The sequence below is a fragment of the Spea bombifrons genome, chromosome 2 (assembly GCF_027358695.1).
Source record: "Spea bombifrons isolate aSpeBom1 chromosome 2, aSpeBom1.2.pri, whole genome shotgun sequence".
Lineage (NCBI taxonomy): Eukaryota > Metazoa > Chordata > Amphibia > Anura > Pelobatidae > Spea > Spea bombifrons.
In genome coordinates, this window is record NC_071088.1 from 127,416,578 (window position 1) to 127,433,919 (window position 17,342).

General features: G+C 39.7%; 1 protein-coding gene across 1 annotated transcript in view; it reads left to right on the forward strand.

Annotated features, from left to right (window-relative positions):
• Positions 1-17,342, forward strand: part of CRYL1 (crystallin lambda 1) — a 59,387-nt gene that overhangs the window by 6,940 nt on the left and 35,105 nt on the right. The window contains exons 2-3 of the mRNA XM_053456439.1: positions 4,947-5,054; positions 7,552-7,678. Of these exons, the coding sequence (XP_053312414.1) occupies positions 4,947-5,054; positions 7,552-7,678 (235 nt within the window). The remainder of the gene's footprint in view (positions 1-4,946; positions 5,055-7,551; positions 7,679-17,342) is intronic.

The following is a 17,342-nucleotide window of genomic DNA, read 5'->3' on the forward strand; positions in this document are numbered from 1 at the left end:
GATTTAGTTAGTTTGAAGAAGGAGAGAAAAGCTATAAAAACATAAAGAAATTAAACTTAAATTAAAAGCCTCTATCGTGTTGGGTGTAAAATGACATAATTCAGAGAAGGAGAAAAGAACCATTAAAATAATGAAATACAATGCAAATAGTTTATAATACCCCCGATTACCTTTAGCGCTGGAGCCATCGTGCGATTCTTGCCCCTTGATGGAGGCAAAAACACAGCAATAGGATATGTGTAGACATCATGCCAACAACACAGGTCTATACTGTCTAACTCACCGTGACGGCAGCTTGTTTACTGCGCTGCTATTGCGACATCACTTTCATCATGCTGCAAGCTACCCTTGTAGCTGGTAGTTTATGATGTCATGCAGCTGCAGATGTTAAAGTGATATTACCAGCAGTAATAGTTCTAGTTTCATCACTTATTAAAGTTGATATGTCTCTGAGCTTTGACTCCATCTTCTGTTGGACCCACACAGCTCTATCCTTTTCTCAAAGCAGTCCGTGCCATTATAGCGGCTCCCTGACTAATATCACAGAAACATAGAATTTGATGGCAGATCCGGCCCGTTTGGCCCATTTTTCAGTCCTTGGACTTGTCTTAGAGTCATATGCCTATCCCATGCATGTTTTAAACCCTTTACCACCACTGATGGATGGTTGTTCCACTTGTCTAATCTCAGCAGGGATATAAGTAAGTGGAAGTTTTAAATCAAAAGTATCTCTGTAATAAAACAAATGAAGTCAAGTTAGTCTTTGTAAAATCTACAACGGTGACACAGTTTGAGCAGGGCAGTGGCGTCTCCAGCTTTCATATTTTGGGGGGGGGGCACATGGTGGGCCAGGGACCAAAGTAGGGGGTCCAATTATAAAACGGTACATATAAACTAATATATATATATATATATATATATATATATATATATTAGACATGCATTTTTAACTACATAATATGTACTTATCTCTTTGAAGTAAAGACCGTGATTGAAATATGATTCAAAATAACAGCTGAACTGGCAGTTATTTTTCATTCTTTAATATTAGACCCTGCTGCCGATATATAGAAATATTAGCCCTTGCTGCCGATATATATTAATATTTCACCCTGCAGCCGATATATATTAATATTAGCCCCTGCTGACGAAATATATATAATAATTCCCTGCTTCCGATATATATTAATATTAGCCCCTGCAGCCAATATATATTAATATTAAACCCTGCTGCCTATATATATATTAATATTAGACCCTGTTGCCAATATATTTCATAGTGAAAACATTGGACCCTACCCAAGCATTTCCTTGGGCCCCGCTCAACGCTCCCTTGCATGCAATCACTCCCTCCGCTACCACAACAAAAAAATATATTTGCCACGCTGACTGCAGATCCGGAGAAGACAGTGAGAGTCAGTGCACTCTTCCCTCCTTCTGACTGCACCGTGACATTGAGAGGTCCTCTCCCCTGTAATCATTCCCAGCAGGGCCGGCCGAAGACCTAACGCCGCCTGGGGCGAAGTTTAAAATGCATTTTAAACTTCGCCAACGCCATTTTTTACCCCCCCGGTACTTACCTTTAAAGAGTCCTGCGGCGAGTCTCCCTGCTCTGCCACGGTGCCGGCTTGTAATGCTGAGCGCCGGAAATTGACGCCACTTCCGGCGCCCAGCATTACAAGCCGGCACCTAGACCGAACAGGGAGACTCGCCGCAGAGGAGAGAGAGGGGCGCCGAGCGGGTAAGCGAAAACCACTCGGCGCCCCTCTCTCCTCCGCTTCAAAACGAACAACAAAAAAACCGCTTGGGGCGGCAAAGTGCCGCCCCTTCTAAAGTGCCGCCTGGGGCAATTGCCCCAGTCGGCTCCTTAGTAGGACCGGCCCTGATTCCCAGAGTCCCTTTGTCCCCTCATTCACTAAACCATACTGCTCTTTTACTTACACTCTTTAGTTCAGGCATAGATCAAATAACACATGGAAACAGCAAATGCAACTGAATAAGACAAAAAAAAAACCTTGCATTTGCAGGTATACATAAATAATGTGTGGAAACATAGCATTGCAGGTATAAACCAACAGAACACACAAACCCAGCATTGCAGGTGTAGAAGAACTGGAAATCACATGAAGGTATAGATCAAATAAACAACACATGGAAACAGCACTCCGGGTATTTATCAACTGAATAAGACACACAAATCCTATATTTGCAGGTAAACATAAATAATGTATGGAAACAAAGCAGATACAGATCAACAGAACAACACAAAACCCAGCTTTGCAGGTATATATGAATTGGAAATGACATATAAACTCTGCATTAAAGGTATAGATAAAACCCCCTAAATTACAGGCATAGATCACAGGTAGCACACCCCAAAGCCAACCCTGGTGTCCACATTGCCCACATAGAACCTGACCAGCACCCAAATTACACACACATAGGACGTGCCATCTTTGTCACCAAACAGCCCAGCATGAGTCAACTTTGTCCCGAAACAGCTGAGCGTACGTCATCTTTGTCCCATAAACACGCTACCTGTGCCATCTTTGTCCCCAGTGCTTAAAGTATATTTTTGTTATCCGCGGTATAGTTTAATATTTAATTCCTTCTGTTTAGTTTTAATTTTGGCAAGAACTTGATGAAAATGTCAGAAAGTAGCACTGTGGAAATTCCCATGGAAAAAACCAACACAGACACCGAAGGTTACTAACCCCAACCTTGGTCGCACTGCTTTGACCTACCTCCAGCCCATGTATACAATGGTTAACCAACTACCGTATCTGCCTGATTATAAGACGACCTCCCAAAATGTGATTATTTAAAATAGGAAAAAAGAAAAAGCCTGAATATAAGACTACCCTATAGGAAAAAAAGTTTTACTAGTAAATATTACTTCACATGTAAACCATATTTTTCCATATTTAATAAAAACTGTGATTGAGAAAAATGCATTTCTTGTTATTTCCTTTTATTTGCCAACCTACCCCCCAGTTATGCACATCTGCCCCCAGGCTTGCCACTCTGCTCCCCAGATATGCCTCATATCCCCCTATATGCCACTCTGCTCCCCAGATATGCCTCATATCCCCCTATATGCCACTCTGCTCCCCAGATATGCCTCATATCCCCCTATATGCCACTGCTCCCCAGATATGCCTCATAGCCCCCTATATGCCACTCTGCCTCCCTGATATGCCACTCTGCCCCCCCCAGACTTACCAATGCAGCCCCAGACTTACCCCCCCCCCGTGCTCCAGACTCCCTGGTGTTTAGTGAGGGCAGCTGGTGGACGTCTATACGATGCGTAGGTTTATTGCTGTAGATATATCTGTAGTGTAACAATAAATTACTTTTCCTTATTTGTCAAGTATAATGTAATATATAATATATGTAATATATGTAATATATAATATAATTCTAAATGTACGCATTACAAATACAGGTAGAGATTTCTTTACTAATGGATATATTATTATCTGTGGGATGCAATGACTCAATGAGGTGCTGAAGTGATTCCCAGCATACCTCCACTGTAGACCTAGTTTCAGGTTACATCATGGCAGACTCACACTTGCTGTTGGCCTCCTATTCTAATGTTTTTTGACAACTAAGAGTAATGGTGTCCTGTATCTCCTTACACTTCTAAAAAGAAGAACACATCATGTAAATATACAGTTCTGCAATATAACTCTCCTGTGTAAAGGGACCAGTGGAGAATACATATGAAAGTAAGTACTTTAATACGCATTCTTCAATCTGTGCTTACCTAGGACTGGTGAGTATACCATATGGGTGCAGGCAGCCTGAGATGTGTTCTGTAAAGTTACCGGGGGGCGAGGAAAGAAGTAAATGCATTTACTGTGTTCTGCATAATCCCCCATGCATTTGAAAGGGGGACCACATGAAAACGTAGAGGGGCCACTCAGCTATGATATTAAAGTGCTTATGATGGCTGGAAGGAGTTATGTGTCTGCTATGCTGTTGAGGACAGCTCTCTGGATTTGTGGTCTCCTTTTACTCTTAGAAAGGGGCGAGCAGGGCTCCAGCTCTCCATCATACAGATTGTACAGTGCTACGGAGTATGATGGCGCTATATAAAACGATACATACAAATAATCATGCTTGTGGTCGCTGCATCACTGATAGAAACAGAGCTCTGGGGTATTGTATCTGAGCAGTCTGCTTCGCTCATAACTGGAGAAACCAGCGTGAGCAGTAAGCAAGGGCACTGCGGGACCCTCCAGAGTGCAGGAGCCCCACTGCCTCTGCCTCTGCCTACAGGTGGCTCTGAATATAGTTGGTTAACCATTGTATACATGGAGGTAGGTCCAAGGTCGACGTTAGTAATCTTTTGTCTGTGTTGGTTTTTTTCCATGGGAATTTCCACACTGCTACTTTCTGCCATTTTCACCAAGTTCTAGTCAACATTAAAACTAAAGCGTTAACAGAAGGGATTAAATATTAAACTACAGTATATTACGAATAACAAATATTTATTTTGTGTGAGCCATTTGGGGATAAAACAAAGGTATTTGCAAAGCCATACTCACGCCTTGTGATTACTAACGAGACTAATTGGTTAAATACAGGTTATAAACTGTGCTGGGTAGCACATATATGTATGTGTAATATGTTTGTGTGTGTATGTTTGTATATGTGTGTATGTGTATATATATTATACATACTATAAATAATTGCAGTGTAATAATTAACTCTAATAAACCATGATTGCAAGCATTGTTGTTTTGTCTGCAGTAAAGTGCCCTGGAGTCTATGCAAAATGTATTCTTGTAGAGTGTACCTTTAAGCAAAATGTCTAAATTGTGTGCATATTAAATGCTAGATTTGTCTCTTATAACAATCCTTTCTATTTATATTCTGTTCATAAATGGTCATATGGCCTTTTTTTCTTTCTTAATTATTATTATTTTGCTACTTTTTAGTGGCCTCATTGGTCGCAGCTGGGCCATGGTGTTTGCGAGCGGAGGCTTTACAGTGACACTTTATGACATTGTGAAAGAGCAGGTCGCAGCTGCTTTGGAAGATATACGGTATGTAGTACACGTTTCAATAAATGATTCACTGTCCCATGTTATGTTAGACTTTAGATTTTAATTGGTGTGACCAGATATCCCAGTGGGCGGACTGGCACCTTTAGTCCAAGGGGCGAGTAAAGCCAACTTCCAATCTCAGGCACCGACATGGTCACTCTTGCCTAGTCCCTGTGAGCTGCGCTACTGCTGTGGGGTCCACATAGTGTGGTCTTGCACGACCTCATTGTGCTCCATCCTTTCCTGGCAAGCTGGCCAAAGTCAGTGCAGCCATGTTTGAAGAATTTGTACGGACCCAGGGCATTTACCCCCCTCCCTGGTCAACACACCCCTGGGGGTCCCAATCCTTACAGAACAATTCCTACTCCTCCCAGACGTGCCCCCTCTTCACTTTGGAAGCCTATTGGTAAATTTTATATTTAATTTCTTTTAACCCATTCAGTGTCTACCAACATATATGTTACATGGTTGGCAACGTTGACCCACTAGCTCATGTGGTCTCTATACGCGCATAAAGGAAATTAACTGATTAGCTGTACATAGAATTTAACTTGGAACCATGTGACCCTAATCTGCCTGTTTTTTTCCCTGATGTACAGATGTGAGGTTTAATTGGCCCTTGTTCTCATCTCGTAGATTCATTCTCATGCACATAACTTGCAGAAGGAATTGTACATGAGATTACAAAAACTTTCTTGTTTTTTTTTTTTTTTTACACATTCACACTAATAATTATGTATTTTTATGGTTTTAAAAGAAGACCTTACTTGTCCTGGAAAAAGTGATGTGTCTGTGTGGGTATATCCAACATGGAAAAGGAAAATCATGATTTAAAAGTATATATATATAAAAAAAAAAAAAAAAGATTTTGGACTTCAGGGTAGGATAACCTTTGGCTCTGATGTAGTTACGGCAAATGACCAGCGCTATCAAGGGCTGCATTTTAATCACTTTATTTCATCCTGTTAGCCACATGTCCTGCTTCAATGTAGTCAAACCATGCCTGAGAAAATAGGTGAACAGCGCCATCTATGGGAAAACAGAGGACATTTTATGATTTTGTAAAAAATATATGATATATATTTATATGATCTGTATCGCCTTTTGATCTGTGGACTTTGTAATTTAATTGCCAACTGGTTTCCATTATACTTTATAGTAGCAGTTACAACAGATAGATTTTAGTTAATTAATATGTCAAGTGAATTGCGCCCCAGTAAGATGTCCTCAGACCTTTCAATTACAATATAACCACCAACCCAGCTGTGCATATGCTGTAAATATGTTAAACTATATACATATATAATTACAGAGTTTAAAGCCCTATTGAGTCCAAAGGGTGGGGGGACTCTGTGTTCCCCTGGACGAGTGCACGGGCTCTGGTCATCTTCCTGTTTTACTTTGTGGTTATGATGATAGTCGAGCCCATGAGGGAAGGAAAAAGATGAGAACACAAAGCAAGAATGAATTGTGAAAATCTTTATTCTCTGTAGGTTCAATTTCAGGATAAGGTCAATGGCAGGATTGATTCTTGGAATAAAACTTTCCATGTAGCTCACTGTTGACAGATCTTATCTCCCCAACCCCGATTCAGATCAATACATGTTTAGTTACTGTGGGGTTAAAAGCAACAGGAGGGTGCCATGTAATTTGTAATCTGCTTTCTAAAGTTGACACCTCTTTCTATTGATCTGGTTTATTTATGTTTATGTTCATCATTGGAATGGATGAAACTTTTGGCTATTGCATAACCTCATAGCTGAGGTAGATCTGCTGCCATCTTTTCAAAAGGCTCATATGTCAGAAAGTGAAGGTGTGTGCAATGGCTCATCCTGTCCTAGGCTGATAAGCCCTGCCATGGTCCAGGGGAGGGGGCAGCCCCTGTGCTGGATTACTAGGGACAGATTGCCCTGTAGGGCAATTGGCTCCTGGTACCACTGACTCGATACTCCCTTGTAACCATCCCACTTGATCTACTGAGGTCTTTGTAGCATTCTCTCCCATACCTGGCCCTCAGAGCAGCAGATGCATGATGTGAATCCCTGACTAGCAGTAGGTCCTGGAGTTGGCTGGGCAGCTGCCCTTGGTCAGGCCTAGAGCAGCAGCCCCCTTGTATGTACGTATTTATTTTAATGCGACTGAAAAACAATTACATTTGTGAGACACTTCTAAACACCAAATGTTCCGAGCTCCTAGAAAATGGGCATCATTGGAGGAAAGACGGACAGAGGGATTTTAGTCCTAAAGAGGGACACTTGGGAGGTATTCATAATTGTAGCTTCAGATCACATACAGAAAAGATACAAAAAGACACCAAAGACTGTTCGAAATGATCACACCTCACTTACATGAAGGGTTGATGTTGGAGAGCTTTCTGAAATTATACTTTATTAATTCTGTTTCCTTATTTTTAGCTTATGGCATTTTTTTTTTTTTTTTTTTTTTTTTATTATGATTTTGCAAAACTGCCTTTTTAAATTTTCTTTCTTTTTCTCAGAAAGCAGATGGAGGAACTAAAGAAATCCGGAATGCTCAGAGGAACGCTCAGCGTCGATGAACAAATGTCCCTAATTAGTGGCTGCAGTGACTTAAAAACAGCTTTAGAGGACGCTATATACATTCAAGTAAGACATGTATCCAATAATTAACTGCAATCCAGTTCTAAAAACAAATGAAAGCAGACTTGAATTGCAGTCTGGAACTTATAAACTGCAATGTGTTTTATAGAAGGCAGTTTGATTTTACGTTCTGTTTTAAAGCAAACAGGCAACAGAAAAAAATCTCAAATATTTTCTATTTATTTGGCTTGTTTAATATAGTTTCCTACAGAAACACACTAGTAGTTAACTCGCACATTGTAAAGATCCCTTACTTCTATAATGTTTTGAGATATTTGTAATGATCCTGTACTTAATGCTATGCACTGTGTTGTCTGGCTCAGTAGCTGACCGTAGTTAAAGGGACCGTTTTTAAAGGGACAGAGTTCTGATTGCCACCGCCACACCAGAATGTCAGTGGTGTTTCTAGGTTGTGTCTAAGCTGTAGTCTCCTCAGGCAACAAAGCCAGAAATGCTCTTTCCAGTGCATTTTTAACTGAGAAAATCCAGAATTCCAGGCCATTTTGATAACTGGCACAACACTATCACTATTATATAACATAACCACCTGCACCCTGTTCTTTTCTTGCTTTTGTCTTCCAAGCAGTAGTTTTTAGAGCTGTCTACTGGGAGCTATTTAATAAATGTTGAGTTGTCCCGATCTTGCCTCCCTTCTTTTCACTCCTTGTACTGCTGCCAGGACTATTCTGCTTTCATCAAATGGGAACAGTGATTTAATAAGAGCAGTCATGCAGATTGGGAGATGCCAAGATGATGGTACTTTTTCTTTGCCTAACGATTTGGAGGATTTTGTTCTGTAAATATGTAATATATACTGAACCGTAACCTTTTGAATTTGCATTAGTGTTTTGGCCCTTTACTATGTTTCCATTTCTAAAAGACATTTCATTTAGTGGTCATCTACAGTTAAAAAAAAATAAAAATAAAAAATAATAAAAAAAAAGTTACCAAAAGTACATTTATGAAGCAATGAACGATAACCCAATCATTAAGAGCTGTCTGAGGTGTTACACGCTCTCCTATCGCAGGGCGCCCCCACTCACAATACACCCTGTGTTCTTTTCCTTCTCCTGGCACAATGTCCCATTTGGTAGACCTACTACACTTTTAAGACCAAAACAGGGAACATTTTTTTAAACACATCATTTATGTGATTCCTGGTCGGCACGGGGTGCCTGAACACCTTAGGCTGCCCCTGATCCCCTATCCTGTGTGTGCGCCATGAGGTCTCATGCAGAGTCACGTTAGGGTCAGAAGGAGTTAAGGACGCACTGACTCTGGCAATGTCCTCCTAAATTGTAGAACCAGTACAGAAAGTAATTTTGTTTCTTTGTGGGGGGGGGGGTTAGAGTTGAGTGGAGGGCGTGATTGTATGCCAGGGAGTGGGGGACCAAGCACATGCTTTCCCAGGGTGCAATCATTATTAAAGGCGTCCCTGCCTCCTGTGTGCATGTGTGGAAGGCACTTTTGTGCTACAGATTGGCTGCTTCAAGCAGCCAATCAGTGGAGCAAAACATTGGGCCACAGAGGGGGCAGGCAGCTGTAACTATGGAGCTGCAGCTTCTACCTAAGGTAAGTAATAGTTATAAAAACTGGGGGGCTGTACCCTGAACATCTACATTTTTGACACATTAAATACATATGTTTCTGGAAGCTCCTATAACAAAGAAAATGCCAAATATACTGGACAGAAACCCAGTTTTCCTGGCTGTTTCTTAATATTTTTATTGTCGCCAGTCTTTGCGTTATTGTCAATGTCGCCTAAATAAATGAATGGACGCTCATTTGTAATATGTACACGTATATATTGTGTATTTTCCTTTCCTCGTGTCTACTTAATCATGGAATTCAGTCAGACGACAATGGAAACCATTTGTTCATGTAAATGGTCTCCAGTAATTAGTCTCCCCTTTAGCGTGTCAGGTAATGGAGAAGATTATAACGCATTAGCTGGAGTCTAAAGGTTCATGAGACGTGTCTGTAAATGCCACAGACCTGTTTTAATAAAAGGAAAAATCAGCCCAAATCCTTCTCCCCAGCTAATTTATTTGTTACTAAGGTGTGGTTTAAGTGCCAAAAATCACTGCTGTTCCCAGATATTTTCTTTTATGTTTATTATGCTGCTCATTCCCGCTGACTATTTTGCCTGGAATATGTTATTACTTGACTGCATCCCTTTAAACTACAAAAGCCTTGTTTCACGAGGCTTGGGACAACTCCCTTCCCCTTTTAACTCTTTGAGGTCCAGGGAGATGAACAATTAATTGCCTTGTTAACCCCACACTCAGGCCTTTTCCTTTTTAAAGGGTCAAAATAATTCCAACACTATTAATTACTCACAAATACTGTTTTTTTGGCATTAGTAATTTAAAAAAAGTTTATTTTTTGAATGTCATATTGTCCTGAACATTAGCTGTCCATATTATAAGCTAGGCTCATATATGATGCATTTGGATATGAAAACTTGACTTTTATGATGTTTGGTGTTTTTTTTTTTGTAGACTACGTGCCATTTAAACGGACCATACTTTATATGGGGGAAAAAGTGGGGCTTATTTGGATCCTAATATGGTAATCAGACGTGTACTTAACCCTAGGGATGCCAGCGCCATTATTGGATCACTGGGTTTAAAGGCTGCCGTCATTGTGATATGGCCCTGGGCTGCTTTAATATATGCACCCATTTTTGTCTTTATTAAGTCAGTATTTTGCAGATGAAAGGTTGTGTTTCGGAGATGAAAGGTTCTATTACTAATGAAGAAAATGTTCATTCATGGGGCTAGGTAGCCATGGTGCCCAACTTTTTGTTCAACTTATATGAATTTCTATGGATATAACCCTTCATGGCTCACATGCACGCATAGCGTTCTATAATTCTATGCAATTTAACTAATTGTTAAAAAAAAAAAAACCTATTTGCTATTATACTTTCATGTACAATATCAAAAAAGAGCAGTTTATTGTTATAGCGAATGGCTCTGGAGTAAAGGCCCTTTATTTCATTTATTTTTTTTGCTGTCTAGTTTCATGTTGAGATGAGGCCATAAGTCATCTTCAACCACGAATGCCCAGGGCACTTCCTCATGGCAGCCAGTAAATGACTCAATCTGGAATTCAACACAGCTACTGTATGAAAATATCTTCTACTAAAATGGAAACTTTCAACCACGTACAGTAAAAGTGTGGGAATTCATTGCAAAGAAAGAGCAATTGTTTTATGACGGAGGGAGCAAAGCTTAGATATGGTTTTGAGTACAGCTTTGATGGATGAGTGGTGGGTATAAGGCTGTATCAAATCTGGCGCTACTTACAGGCAGCCAGTTGGGCTACGAGGAGCACCACCACCAGGTTCTTCCTATACTGGCAAACAAGTGCATGTAGGTGGAGGGATCAAATATTTAGTAGGCACTGGAAGCAAGGCTGGCCCTGGATGGATTTTTGGTAAGACCAGAAGCACACAGACTACTGCCAACCAAACAATGAGTCTCCTTAATGTAAATGTCGGCTCTGCATCATGGGATCTGTAGCCGAGGGTACATTTTAATGTGGTAATGGAGTTTTAGCATGCACGGGATCCTTCCCAACAGGGTTCCCTTTCTTAGAACTTCCAGTGGAGCTTGACGAGCTGCGGCAGTCTGTTTTCTACATGCAGCTGGCATTGTGATGATATAGTCTGCCGATCTGACAAAATGTCTTTTTTTTGCACTTTTAGCTTAGTATAGTAGGTTGCAGTCCATCAAGTTCAACCTTTCACATGTACATAGTTTTAAAGTGGATCCAAAAGAAGGCAAAAAAACCCTACTTGGTGCAATTACCAGATATGCCACAACAAGGAAAAAATCTTGATTCCATAGTGGCAATCAGATTACTCCCTGGATCAACTTTCTAATACTACTGTCCTTTTAAAAGTTGTAGCCCTTTATGTTATGCTTAACCAGAAAAGCACCCAGACCTTTCTTGAAAATATCCAAAGAGTTAGATAACACAACATCCTTAGGCAGAGAGTTCCATATTCTTATTGTTCTTACTGTGAAGAACCCTTTCCTATGCTGATGGTGAAATCTCCTTTCCTCAAGTCTCAACCGATGACCCTGTGTCTTTTGTAGAGACCTCTTGGTGAATAGATCACCGGAGAGCTGTTTATACTGTCCTTGTATGTATTTGTACAATGGGATCGGATCCCCTCTTAGATGTCTCTTTTCAAGTGAAAACAAGTAAATTTTTTCTAGTCTTTCTTTATAACTAACATTCTCCATTCCTCTAATTCACTTTGTAGCCCGCCTCAGCACTTTCTCCAGCTCTATAAAATCCTTCTTAAAAACTGGTGCCCAAAATTGCACTGCATATTCAAGGTGAGGCCTTACTATTACGCTTTATAAAGAGGTAAAATTATATTTTCATCTCGTTATGCATGCCAATATCTTACTGGCTTTTGCAACCGCTGACTGGCACTGCACTTTATTGCTAGGTCTATGGTCTACAATTATAGACCATAGACTTCTCATTTTCTGCTTTTCCCAATGCAATGCCCTTAAGAGTGTAAATTGCGTGCTTATTTTTGTTAGATTGAGGTGCCTCAGGCAGGACATAAACCCTTCATAAAAATCAAAATACCATGCACAGCCAAAATATTTATCATTTTCTTAGTGCCAATGTTTTGACCAAAAGGTCTTTAACAGGGCAAAGAACAAAAATACAGGGGGGGGGGGGGGGCGGCGGCAAAGCAGGAGTTGTTATCCTTTGTGGATGTTGGATGGAGATTAATTTTTTGAGTCTTTGATTAATTTTTGAGTCTTATCGTATGTGATGAGAGAATAATGTTCCATTTGCTTAGAAACATTCACATGGATTTCATAGTGCCTACTACCCCCAGTACTCCTGCCTATGGTTACGAGAAGTTCTCTATTTTTCTTAAAATTTTTAGAATTGTCCAAAGCTGGATCTGCTGCATTCCATTTTTAGCCGGTTCAGAGCCATCCTACACTGATTTTTTTTTTTTTTAAAAATTACTTTTTTTTTTTTTGGTATATTGGATGACCTTATTTTATGTCACTAGATTGCTCATCAGAAATATTATACAGAATGAAAATGTCAAACTAACAAACACCAGTTCATAAAGAGAGCACCTCCTGCAAACTTACAGTAATATCTATTCATATGAGGGTTAGAGAGAACTGTGCGCTAGCAGATGATTGATCTGACACATGGCTCTAGAGGTCACCATTAAATTGGAACATAGTTCAAAAGGTAAGCACGTGTAATGACATCATTCCAGGAATCCAAGTAGCTTCCAAATTACTTTAAATCCCATGATTTTCTCATCTTTAGTTGGTAAATTTATGTGTTTCACTAGATCATGTATAAAGTAGGAACTCGGTTATGTACATGTTGGCCTTATTTATATACACCTACCCAGAATCCCTTGCACCACAAGGTTTCTGTGGGAAAAGTAAGTATTCTGGCTTGCCTGGTGGATGTGGATGCGTGTTTAATAGTGCCTCTGCTACCTCATTTATATTATTATGGAAATAATAAATGTGCCATCATTTTATTAATGTATTACCAAGATGAATTTTTATTCAGAATTGGGTCCAGCCTCTTGAGTAGTTCCTTAATTTCAAAACTGGATTTATCAACAAATTTTTAGTCTTTAATAAAAAAATAGGTATTATTTTTTCACAGGAATAACAGATATGATGGTGATGGTTCCATATGCCATTTGTGGTTAAACATAGTTAAGGGGTAGGGCTTTTACCTACACGTTTAATAGGACTTTGGGCAATGGATAACTATAAGAAATAGAATAAGTATAATTTATTAAAAAAAAAACAACAACAACAAAACACTCTGCTTTTTATGTAGGCACATTGAGAATATTAGGGCTGTACGAGTCATGCTCATCAATCAAGTCTGAGAAATGAGACCGTAAGATATTTTACCTAAAGAGGGACTGGTTCTTGCAAAAAGATTATATTATAACTCAATAACTGCGCAATCTAAACCACGAGCACGAGAAAATATAATCTAAAAGCTTTGGTTATGACACTAAACCATTGGCATTTATACCAATATCGTACAGGCTTTCTAATCAGACAGATCTACAGTTTCCTGATGATGACTGCTGGTCATGCTCCACCAGCACTATTGGTTATTATAAGTATACATGATTTCTAAAGTAATTTTCACATCGTATGATAAAATCTGGACTTTGATAAATATGAGATAAGTTACGTTTGGAGTATGATTAATCTCCCCAACGTTCTGTACTTTAGACTGGTAAATTGATTGCTTTTAATCTAGTAAAAACATCCTTTCCAGTTTCGTTAATAGAAATCTTTGAGGAGGAGCAGCTATAATATCTCATGAGGCAGCCATTAAGTACCTTGGCAATAGTTGTCAACAGTCTCATATTTGCTGGGACAATCCCAGCAATAGACATTATTATTATTTACTCCTTTCTATAGTGCCATCATATTGGGCAGAGCTGTACAATCGGGGCTTATGTTTTGCTTTTATCAGTACCAGCAAGTATCCATGCTATTGGGATTTCTGACAACAAAAAAGGTTAAAAATTAGGGTGCATGCTCTACATTTACAGTGTTAAATTTCCAGAGAAAGAAAACCAAACCAAGAAAGATACAAATGTACTCTTGCTTTTCGTGTTATCATACAGCGCAAATGCAATCAAGTTGTTTCTGGGGAAAAAATTCACCCTTTTTCAATATAGTTAATATTTATTAATCAAAGAGGTTAGCAAAACGAGTATCAAGGAGAAGAGCATGAACTTCCATGTTCATCTGAATCATTAAGTAGTGACAACATCTACCCAGACTGGTGTAACAGTGAATCCGCTGTGTGAAACGCTGGCATTGTGTCAAACATTGATTATTCATGCGTATTTTCAATAAAGGTGTGTTAAGAAGACAAAACCGGTTTTTTACTTCAATTGTTAATGTAAATGCTACAATTATCGCTGATCTACAAAGTGGTCTAGTGTATTGATAGGAAATTGATAAGTTATGGATCCTGACTAGCTTTCAGTATGATCTTATTTAACTGAGGGGTATTCTCGCTGATCCATGATGTGTTCTGGTTCCCCAGTTGTAGACTCTGCAAGACTCTTCTTCAAAGCTATTGTTTGTACTATATTTCTCCATACAGTCCTTCATTACTTATGTTATTTTCCTCATTGCTTGAAGTGGTTGGAAATAATTGAGGACTTAACGGCAGGCAGGCTATGCAGCAAAGCTTCAGAAAAAGAAAGTAGGGTGCTGGGTTTTGTAGCTAGCGGCCTTTATAGCGGGAAGAGGGAGTTAATTATCAACAGCCTATTTACCTTCTGTGCCACCACCAGCCGCCCCCTTTGTGCTGTCGTTCTTACTCCCGGTCACATTGTGTCCCCTGCTCCACTTTTTAACCGTGTGGACAGACGGTCACTATGGAAGGCTGTGTCAATGCAGTCACAGCCCACCATAGAGTTAAGGGGTCTAGGCCAAAAATTTGCCATTGGTGGTAATGTCACATTATAGAGCTCTGGGACTGTTTAAGATCAGGAAAGACAGGGCCAAATGGGTCTCATCTGCCATTGAATTCGATATGTCTATGTTTAAGATGTCGATGATATTATGAGACCGTTTAATCAGCCTGAAAATTATCCTTGTGTATATGGGTTCCGTTAACAAATCAAACACCTATAACGTGTGGCATCAGTATGAACATACAATGTCTCTCATTCATTGGCATCAAATCAACACAAAAGCAAGAGATGATACCAGACAAATCGTGCCTTTTACAGCACAAATCATGCTGGTTTTAAGTTAGGCATTATGTCCTTTAGGCACAGATAGCACTTCTTTTTTTTAAATCCCCTGATATTGCTGTAATTGTATTCAGTGATAATACAGACAATGGGCTTCCTTCAACAACTGTGCGGTTACTCGTTTTCATCAATTGTATCTTGTTCATACCTGGTATTTCGTATGCAAAACAGGCTCCCTGCGTTGTCTGTGTGGACATAATGGTGTTTCTTTTATACTATTGTTATGTTTTTAGCAACCAAACAATCCACTCATATGTCATAAGATGATGACTACAAATATACATGCAGATTTTCAACATTGGATGTACTTTCATGCACGTTGGCAACATGAGTGTGCATGTGCGTGTACGCTGATCATATGTGTTCTAAATACATTTACACATTATTGTTTGGACCATTCTTTCTTTGTTGGCAGGTTTCTTTGCATGTATTATACAGTTTATATTCCTATTCCTAGTCATGGTCTTTACTTGGTGATAAGGGCTTTTGGGGATAAGTATGAGCTTCCACTCTACTTAATCTTCCAATTTATTTTGGTGACAAGACAATCTTTCCTTTCTTAATATTTATATTGTATATTTCCCATCTAGATTAGATTACTTTGAGGTTCTGTGGCACTTTCCTTATCATGTTTGTTTTCCTGAGATACGAAATTACATTGTGGATTAGCATATTGAATCACATTGTGTGATTAGAATATTCCACAACAGGACCACACAGGGGACGGAAAGCAGCCCTGGCAGTCTCTGCTAACTGATGTATGTGCGGGTCAATATTTATTGATTTCAATATTAAAAATCACAAGCTTTAAATAATATCTATTATCTCACAAAAATCAGCAATGCAAGGGGTCTGATGATAACCTTATAATGATTTGCTTTCTAGTCTTGCACCCAAGGCCAGATTAACGAGTTTGGGCCCTGGAGCAATTGTAGAAAAAGGGCTCCTCCTCCACCCAACTATATTTCCACATCAACACAAGTAAAACATAATTAAAAAAATAGTTGATTGCAGAATCCTCTACATTTCTACAAGTGGAATATCTCCTGGTCAAAACTGTCCCTTTTTATATAAGAACTAAGCATGTGAACTCATGTTAATTGACCTATAGATTCTATCAATCTCATCACACTTTGAAACATTTCCTTATTATCTTAGTCCGCATACCAGCAGAGTTTAAGATCCAGTGCCGCCTGCGGCTGACAACACACAAACCCATTTAACATTTAGGTGAAAGGACGGGGGTTGATGGGCACTGGGACATAGGAGCCGGCTCTGTGCTGGATTAATCTGCTCCTCTCTGCTAGTGTCTGACAGTCCCTCATATTAATCCAGAGCTCATAGACGGCACAGGTTATGAGAGCCGTGGAGCAGCTCAGACTACTACAGGATAGACTCAGGGCCCCGCTACCATTCTGGGGCCCTCCAGCAATTGCTCCATATCCCCCTTGGTAATTCCGGCCCTGCTGGCAAAAGTTTGCATGCTTGAAATCGGCAAATACCAGAGAGACATTGAAGTCATTTTATTTGATGAAATCCGGGAGGCCAACCCCTGGCTCTCCTTTTCACTGTAAACAGTATTGTAGTAGTCCGAGCCCGTGGTCTTAAGCAAGCATTTTTGTCATACAAGGACAAATTCAAATTCTGGAAACCCCTTATTATAGAGCTAAAATGCACCGTGGGTGTGTTATAGACCGGGGTGGGTGGGGCATATGTAAATATTAGGACGTAGGGGTAAGCGTGACATCACTCTCATTTGACTCCTATAGCCCCTCTTCAAAATGTCATGCTGTAAATGCAGGCTGTATAATAAAGTGATACTTTCGCTATCATAGAAACCTGTTTTGGTAA